Raw genomic sequence first — 9552 nt, 5'->3', positions numbered from 1 at the left:
AGAAGGTAAGGGATAAAGGTGAAAATATTTCAAAGTCAAACGTCCAATTTTGTCTCTTTAATTTCGAGAGAAATAGAGGGAGAGCTAAAAGGACAAGAGATAAGCTACGTAGATGTTTGTAGATATTCGCTAGAATTTGAAAATAAAAAATAAAAAATCTACTTAAATTAACGAGAGAAACCTTGGGCCCAATTTAAATGGAAGTTCAAAACAAAAAGCACAAGAAAATGGTAGGTAAACTTGATTTAAGAGCAAGTGGAGTGGAGTGTTGGTGCCTCCCTTATACTCTAATGCACATAAGCAGTGTTTGATTCTCATAGGCACATATTCTTCTCTTCAAATTCCATAGGATAGAGTATTAGGTTTAATTAATAACAAAAAAAACTTAATTTAAGAGAGCTTAATTATTGCTTTTGCTGCAAAAAAAAGCAAAAAATAAAAAATTGTGCCCTTGTTTGGTTTTGAGTTTTGGAATGAGTGGTAATGAGCTTATGAGCAGAGAGAGATAGAAAAAGTTATTGAGAAACGTGCGAAGAGAATATTTTTTTCGGAAAAGTCTTCAATGCACACCCTTAAAAAGAATGTACTGTATGCACCTATTTTATGGTTCATTCATAACATTTTAGTGTCTTTCGTAACTTTTGTTCTAGAATTAATAACATTTCAACAGTACGATTCGTAACATTTTCATTATGATTCATAACATTTTGGTGTATCTCGTAACCTTTATAGGATTTGTAACTTTTTAGCAATATAATTCGTAACATTTTCTCTATAATTCATAATATTTTGAGAGGTGCATATGATACACATTCAAATAAGATGTGTGTATTGTAATCTTTCCCTTTTTTTTTCTCAATTATACAACGGTCCATTTCAAAAAGTTCGCATCAGACCTCTGAAAACTCAGAGCTATGCCAACCCTACACGATTAGGACCTCACATAAATGTATAGTACTGAAATAATCAAAGCATTACGTGACTGTGCTCCGGGACAACTGATCGATGAATAAATTACCCCTCTAGCTTTAGCCAGAACATGGGGCACAAGCATGGTGACAAATAGTGGACGTTTGCATGCCACTTTCATTACTTGTACTCTTGTACTATTTACACGTGTTCTCCTTCACCGCTTTTCCTTAAAATTCCTTTACCCCTTCTCTAACCTTCTAAACGACGGATCTTTTATAAGATTCGCTTTTAGAGAGTGTGAAAATTGAGCTACGAGGTCACCTCTTCTTCACGGCAAGGAAACTCTCTCTCTCTCTCTCTCTCTCTCTCTCTCTCTCCAAACTCGCAACCAATGTTGTCACCCTCTAGTCCGGTCTAATTTGGGCCTTTAGTAGATCTTTGTTTGGACCATTGTAATGATTGTAAGCGTTTATTTTAAAGAACTCGTTAAGTAAACTATTCATGATAAAGATTAGTTGAATCAAACCTCGATGGTTATATGAACGAAACAGTTTTGCACAAGAAAAAAATGGGGAATTTAAGTTGCAAATTATATCATGTGTGTTTTATTCATACAGCTATTGATTGATGTTTGATGTTGTATTTTTGTTTTTGTTTTTGTGTTACTATACTATCTGACGAGTTCTACAAAATGTGCGATTTCGATTTTTACAAAATAAATAATTTTGATCATTATTGTGGGCCACGTAAGGGTCCTGAAAGGCCTAAATTGGACCGGACTGAACGATAACACCACCGGATGAGAGCTTAATTGGTCCCCCTTCCTCTTTGTGTGTAGAATTCTAGAGTTAATTATTGCAATGTTATTCATTAAGTGAAAGGTAAGATCATATCCCCATTCAAAGATTATAAAAAAGTTCTGTTTGAAAAAAAAAAGTGAAAGGTAAGATATTTGGCAGATGTTTTTTTGTGGCCGGGAAGATATTTTGTAAATGTTTATGGATAATTAAATATTCAGATCCCACATGAAAATTAGCTAGGTTTCTGATATTTGGGTTTTTTTTTTTTTTATCATATTTAATTAGGTATGGAGAAAGATGGACATACACCACAGCCACAGGGGTACCCACAACAGTATAACCCTTATGTGCCGCCGCCGCCGCCACCAGGTGTTACTTATGCAGAACCCAGCCCACCTCCTCCTAGTTGCTTGGATGCTTGGTCCGCCTTCTCTCTCTCTCATGCATATAAACTCCTTGAAAAATTTGATGAAGTCTTCTAATTAACACAACAATATGTAGAACAAGTCTTATGTTGCAGTGATATGCACAGCATATAGTATTGCACAAATGCACATGGTTTTTTTTTTTTTTTTCTCGGCCACAAATGCACATGGTTGACAATTGGGTATTTTAGCAGCAATCACAAAAAATCCGTGGTTGATTAGGTCGATACGGTGAGTTCTACTAGGCATTTTGCCATCGTTTATTTTGTAGGTAGTGGCACGCACATTATCCTTACCAAAAATTAGGTTGATCGGACATTTGTAGCAATCTTAAATTTTTTGGGACACATACAAAGTTAAAAAATGGACAGAATATGGATATGTTCGAAAATTAATACTAGCATAAGTTGTGACGCACGAAATTCGTAACGGACAAATGTTATGCGTTGAGTATGATCTAGTGAATATGAATGCATGTTTTTGTTGGTCAATATTTAAGCCTTTCCTTTATTGCAATTAAGCTGGTAATTTGATCGATATTGTTAACAATTTCTTTCTTTGATACTGCTAAATAACTCCATCTGTTTGTGCATGCAGCTTGGCTGCTCTGTGTTGCTGCTGCCTCCTGGATCTTTGTTTTCCACCATATGGCTTTTTCCCATTCTTTTGACTCTCTCTCTCTCTCTCTCGGCAAGCTGTTTGATGCATGTTTGAATCATCAGATCGAGAGCTAGAGACACTCTCTCTCTCTCTCTCTCTCTCTCTCTCTCTCTCTCTCTCTCTCTCTCTCTCTCTCTCTCTCTCTCTCTCTCTCTCTCTCTCTCTCGGCAAGCTGTTTGATGCATGTTTGAATCATTAGAGAGCTAAAGACACGTTGAAGGCGTTTAAGTTTAGATTTTGGAAAGTTGTGCATGTACATTTTGTACTGTTTTAATATATTCGTGTAGGCGGATGTACTTCAAAATTAAACATTACTCCTTAATAAATTAAATTGTTTAAATACTACTACTAGCTATAGTAGCTAACCTCAAGTGATTGAGATATAATGTTTGGTTTGATTTGATTTACTACTAGCTATAGTTTTTCTCTATTTATACATGGTGCATGCATGCGCTGTGATTTTGTTAATTTGTTACTCCTCCATCCCATTGAAGCTATGTCGAATCAATAAGTTTGAGTGGGACCAATTTTTATTTTTTTTCAAATTTTTTGGTAAAGTTTTGTTTTGTTTTTTTGGTCAAATTTGAAAAGTGGTATATACCGCATTCCCGTTTTTTCTTTCCACTCGCGAAAGCGAAGAATCGATCTATCAACAAAAAAAGGAAGCAAAGGAAGCCTGCAGAATTAAGCTAGCTAGGCTGAAGGTCATGATATGTATATATATCCACGTCACATAATCTTTCTATCGGTAAAGTCTCTTGTTTATTCCATTCTGAATCGTCGTTGCCCGCTCTTGCTTAATCCTTGTTTTCATGAATTTTAGTAATAGTATAGATGGATTTCAAAGACATTTTTTCGCTCGTCATACTAGTTAAGCATGCTCAATTGCTCATTTATGTGACCTAGTTAAAGGGATTTCAAAGTAGCCCTATTATTGCAGAAGCAAAAAACGAGACTCCTCCGTTCGGCTAAATAAATCAATTGGCTTTTTTTTTTTCCTTATTTAAATTATTATTTTTGTATTTGTTAGGTTTTCGTCAATTAATTGGAGATTATTATATCGTCATTACAAGAGGAATCTAAAAAGTAAGATACTACGATCGAAACTTAATTTTTTTTAATAAAAACAAAAATAAGCTAATAAGCCAATTTTTTCATATTATTCAAAAAAAAAAGAAAGAAATTTGTTCCGATACTTTCTCTTTCGATTCTTATTTCTTCCAACTTAATTGTTTTATAACAAGCTAAATTTTTTTGCACTAAATACGACAATACGTAAAATTAAGAACAAATAAGTCGCGAGGGGAAGCTCAATCGATTTTCTTTTCGGCTTTTAAGGATGGAGTAATTAGTTATGCCTTCCCTTGGAGTTTTACTTTTAATCGTGCCTCTTCTGTGTGATTGACCATCTTTTCAGATTATTTACGGATCGTTACGTTGTCTTTGCAAAGCATGTTTTGACTTTAATAATCATTTTGAATTATTTTTTATCTTTATTTAAAATCATTTTGAATTATTTTTTGTCTTTATTTAAAATTTTTCCTACTCTTCTCATTTTCTATCATTTTTTTATTTTATGAATTATTAAGTTTTATTGGGCAATTTTCCGCTAATTATATATATACTAATGTTTGTCCGTGCCTATGGCACTACGCACCCATGTAGTGCCGTAGGCACGGGCATTTTTGTAATATATTTTTATTTTTTTATGCCAACGTCATAAGCCAAGCAGTGGGTAAAAGAACCGATGAATATCAACCATTCCTTAAGAGAGTTGGAGAGCATACATCAACTCTTGGATCAAATAAATATCAACCATTCCTTCGACTTGTGTTTGTTTGTGTGGTCCCCACACCTTTGTATTTTATTAGGTGTGTGTGTGTATGTATATATATATATATATATATATATATATATAATAAGGGATTAAGGGTATGAAAATTTGGGGACCCAAAAAATGAAATAAAAATTAGGGGCTCGATATGGCCACATTCTCAACGTATGTCCAAAGCCCAACCCTCGATATGTGGCGTTGAAGTGTTCCAAAGCACTACTTGTTTGGTTTGAGATTTTGGATTTAGGAGGAGAGATGTAGAAAGAGAAATGAGAGTAATAATTAAGAAGAAAATTTTTCGGGGACCGTGCACAGGGAGAAGGTCCGAACATGGCCAGCCTAGCTTGTTCGTTTTAGGATTTGGATTTTAGACTCTATCTTTGCGCACGGTCTCCAATAAATTTCCTCTCTCAGTATCTCTCTCCATTCATTACGCCAAAATCCAATTCTAAAATCCCAAAACGAACAATGCGTGAGCACTGAATAATTAGACAAGCTTGAGTATTTGCATGCTTATTACGTTTGCCCTAATAAATTTTTTAGTGTACACTTGATAAATTTTAAATTTTTAACTAATCTTCTAAAAAACATTTGTTCGTGTTTGTAAACAAAATTAGCCCGATTTCTGAAATTCTAGAAATCAAAACAACAAAAAATCATCTTCTTCGTTGACAAAAGTAGGATTACTATTCCAAAAGAACTATCTCTGTCTTTCCTTCTACTCTTTTTCCAAAATATTCTGAAATTTTGTCTACAACATTTGTCTTTCGTATATTTGTATTACCCACATGCTAAAAGAAACCAAAAAAAAATACAAATCCCCTGGAGAGTAGATGCATCTTGGTTCTCGAAGCAGACGCAACACATTTTCTTCCAATAACTCAACATATTTTTTATAATTTTTAATTTTGTGTAAATAACTTGACTTCAAATAGCTACTAGAATTTGTCTACCGAAAATGCCCCCTACCCCAAATTATTGTTCCACAAAATTACTTTTTTGTTAAACTGGAACTTGCATAAATAAATAAAGTCAATACTAGTACATTAGCAAATAAAGTCAAGAGTATATTAAATTCTCTCTTTTAAAAAAAGAGAATATTCAATTGTTTTACAATATTCCACTGTACACGTTCCTCAGGTAATGTTTTAGAGTTTTGGCCTAACTTCAGTATTAGGTCTCATTCGGCTAAATAAGTCAAGGTGGCTTATTTGTTTGTCCTTAATTAATTTTTTTCGCATTTGTTAATTTTTTGCCGATTTTTTAAGAATTATTGCTTGGTCATGATGAGAGGAATCTAATAAATAAAAAATTACGATCAAAATCTAAATTTTTTTTGAATAAAGATGAAAAAATAGCTTTGCCATTTTTTCATCTTTATTCAAAAAAATTGGATTTTGATCGTAATTTTTTATTTTTAGATTTTTCTCATTATGACAAAGCAATAATCCTCAAAAAATAGACCAAAAACTAATAAATGCGATTTTTTTTTGAATAAGGATAAAAAAAGAAGAAGCCAAATAGCTTATTTAGCTGAGCATAAAATTTATTCATTACTACTGAGGCCCCGCTTCACTAAGTTTCTTACTTTTTAAGTATTTATTTTCTGTCTTACGAGATCGGTCATTCTCTCAAAATAAATTATATTTAATTTTTAAATAAGAATTTATTTAATAAGTACTTATTTTCCTTGACTGGATGAGACATTATTCAATTCGATCAAAAACTTTTAAAAGCAAAGGAAAAGTTTTTATTTCCAGTTTTTTGTTTTATTTATGATATTTTTTGAAACATGCACCATAAATATGTTTCTATCACTGTTTTTATTTACAAAATATATAATCAATTCCATTAATTTACAAAAATTCTAATAATACAAAAAATTCATTTTTATTTATTTTGAAAATACTTTTGGCAGCCCAAAAAACATATAAACCAAATCTATTATGAAAAATTGGCAACTTTACCAAACACAACCTCATACGAGTAATACTCCGTATTTTTTTAATTAAAAATAAAAGCTAAACCCTATGCTTCCCGTCGTGACGTTTGCTTAATTTCAACGTCATTGTCCGGCGAGAAAGACACCGACGCCCATTCTTTCGAAGCCAGATCTCAGATTCCCCATTTAAGTGCAAATAGCACGTTCCAGATCTGTACGTTATACAGAAAATCATGGCGCAAGTCACAGAAAAATCCCCATCAAAGCCTTCTTTCAACTTATAAACACTGTGATCACTCATCGATCCCCGCTCTCAGTTGCCGGCGGACAGTTTCCCAAAGTCGCGTCTTCAATGGAGGACGCCTTTGCCAGATCTGTTTCAGAGGTAATAATCAACTTATTTTCTGTTTAGTTGAGATTCTGGTTGGCCCTATTGGAAAAATCGCATTGAACACATTCCAACCAATCACAATGGGTATGGAACTCGTCTCTATTGGATTTGAACCTGCATCGCTGCTACATGACCAATAGCGAACTCGTCTCTATTGGATTTGAACCCGTATGACACCAAACTCGACTATAGGATTTGAACCCACATCGCACTTAGTGCTGCTACACGACCAATAGGCCATTACAAGCTCGACTAGAGGATTTGAACCTGTATCGCACTTAGAGCTGCTACACTACCAATAGGCAATAGCAAACTACCCGCATCGCATCGCTCTTAGTGCTGCTACACGACCAATAGGCAATAGCAAACTCTACTACAAGATTTGAACCCGCATTGCACTTAGTGCTGCTGCTACACAACCAATAGCGAATTCGTCTCTATTGGATTTGAACCTGCATCACACCTTGACTATAGGATTTGAACCCACATCGCACTTGGTGCTGCTACACGACCAATAGGCAATAGCAAACTCGACTACAGGATTTGAACCCGCATCGCACTAAGTGCTGCTACACGACCAATAGGCAATAGCAAACTCGACTACAGGATTTGAACCCGCATAGCACTTAGTGTTGCTACACGACCAATAGGCAATACCAAACTCGACTACAGGATTTGAATTTTGAACCTGCATCGCACTTAGTGCTGCCACATGACCAATAGGCAATAGCAAACTTGACTATGGGATTTGAACCCGCATCGCACGTAGTGCTGCTGCACAACCAATAGTGAACTCATCTCTATTGGATTTGAACCCGCATCTCACTTAGTGCTACAACCAATGGGTCAACTGCCCGGGTTCATTGACAAGGATTCGAATGTTAAATCTTGGTAGTCGGTCGAAGTGGGCTGTTCTTGGCCTTGAAGTTTTACCTTCACTTTTTTTTATTGAATTGCTCTGCACTATTTTTGTTCCTAGACCTGAATTTTTGTCTATTTGTGGAAGTTCATGGGACTTTGTTGTTTCAGTTTATTAGTTGAGTGATCTGATTGGATTAGTTGAACTTTGTTTGCAAATGTTTTGAATTTGTGCTGAAGGTTAGAAAAATCATATACTTTTCAGGTTCTGGAATTCTTTGGTGTGGACCCAACAAAAGGCCTAGCTGATTCCCAGGTGCATGATTGTTCTTTATTGAGTTTGTTGTGCTTAATCATAAAGTTAATGTATGGGCGGGGGGAGATACCAAGATATGTTAAACTGAAACTCGTTTTGCTGGATTACTACATTCTGCTTGTTTTGCTGTTTGCAGGTTGCAGAACATGCTAGACTTTATGGTAGAAATGGTATGTACCATTTTCAACTCCTGTGTAGATTTTATCTTGACGGAAATGTCAGTGTATGGTACACTGCAAGCAAGTTATTAACCTTCCCTTATGCTCTGCCATATATCTGCCTCTTGTTGGGTTTCTTAGTGGGATATCGATTTAGGCTTGTGTATAGTTGGGTGGGTCTTATAGTAGCTTGAGGCAATTGCCTATACTAAGTATCACCACTCTCTGTTTAGGGCGGGCACCTAAGAAGCATGGATACAGACACAGGACATGAATAGGACACTACATGGACAAGCGGATATGTTCTTTCTCTAAAACGTAGGACACAGACACATTGGGAATAGGTTCAATTCTACATATCCAAAGATATTGTTATGTATATCATCACCATAAAAGTACGTCCCGAATTACATAATGGTTAGGATAACATAAGTTATGAAGAATCCCGTTTAACATGGGAGTGGGTCTCAAGAAATCATTAAAAGAAAGAGTATAAGATGTGGGCACGGTTAGGAACCCTCTAGAAACTATACGTGTAGTCGTAGGAATTACTAATTTTTCAACTTTGCATATCTGAGAGCATCTCCGATCAAGGATGTTGAATTTGACATGGCATGCCAAGTGGAAGAATTGACATGTGAAGAAACTCCTACCAAAATTCAAATGCTTATGTGTCATTTGACATCTTCTCATGTCAAATTTGATGTGTCCATGTCATTGGCGTGCCTGACACTAGTATGACTACCTCCTAGGAGTGTAAGTGCTTCATAGATACTTATTGTGACACAAGAATGGTATCTAAAAGCTCGTCATGAGTTTTGAGTTGGGACTGTAGTGGATTTGCTAGTGGTGCCTCATGCTTGATTAGAACATATCAAGAGAGCCATGTATAGTTGGCGGATAAATCTGCTAAATAGATAAAATATAGAAACTGTGTTTAGATTTGAAGCATGGTTTGTGGCATTGGTTGTTCTAGGAAATGAAGAGATCTACCTCGTACCTAGAAATGAATTCTATATGTTAGTTTTGTTTATGAATTATGATGGGAAGAAAACAAAACTTTGGCAAGAGTAGTACTAAAGTTTTATACAACCCCTGACAAGGCTTTTATTTTCCTCATAGAGAGGTACGTTTTAAGTTTTAACTGCGATGGATAAAAGCGTGGTTCCACAAAGAGAGGTTAACTTAGAGTGTCACTGAGGTTTGAAAATCTCGATGGGTATGAATAGTGGTTATTGGATATTTATTGTCCGACT

The 9552-nt window shown here is 35.1% G+C and overlaps 1 protein-coding gene across 2 annotated transcripts in view; it reads left to right on the top strand.

Moving 5' to 3' along the window:
• Window positions 1-6654: 6654 nt before the first annotated feature.
• The window catches only part of LOC131332026 (calcium-transporting ATPase 3, endoplasmic reticulum-type), a 35011-nt gene continuing 32113 nt past the window's right edge, over window positions 6655-9552 (top strand). For both annotated transcript variants that reach the window (XM_058366043.1, XM_058366044.1), the window contains exons 1-3: window positions 6655-6958; window positions 8088-8138; window positions 8275-8308. In XM_058366043.1, coding sequence (XP_058222026.1) covers window positions 6926-6958; window positions 8088-8138; window positions 8275-8308 — 118 coding nt within the window. In that variant the 5' untranslated portion in view covers window positions 6655-6925. The remainder of the gene's footprint in view (window positions 6959-8087; window positions 8139-8274; window positions 8309-9552) is intronic.

The sequence above is a fragment of the Rhododendron vialii genome, chromosome 7a, assembly GCF_030253575.1.
Source record: "Rhododendron vialii isolate Sample 1 chromosome 7a, ASM3025357v1".
NCBI classification, from domain to species: domain Eukaryota; kingdom Viridiplantae; phylum Streptophyta; class Magnoliopsida; order Ericales; family Ericaceae; genus Rhododendron; species Rhododendron vialii.
The sequence above is the reverse complement of the archived record's forward strand: the minus strand, read 5'-3'. Positions and strand labels throughout refer to the sequence as shown.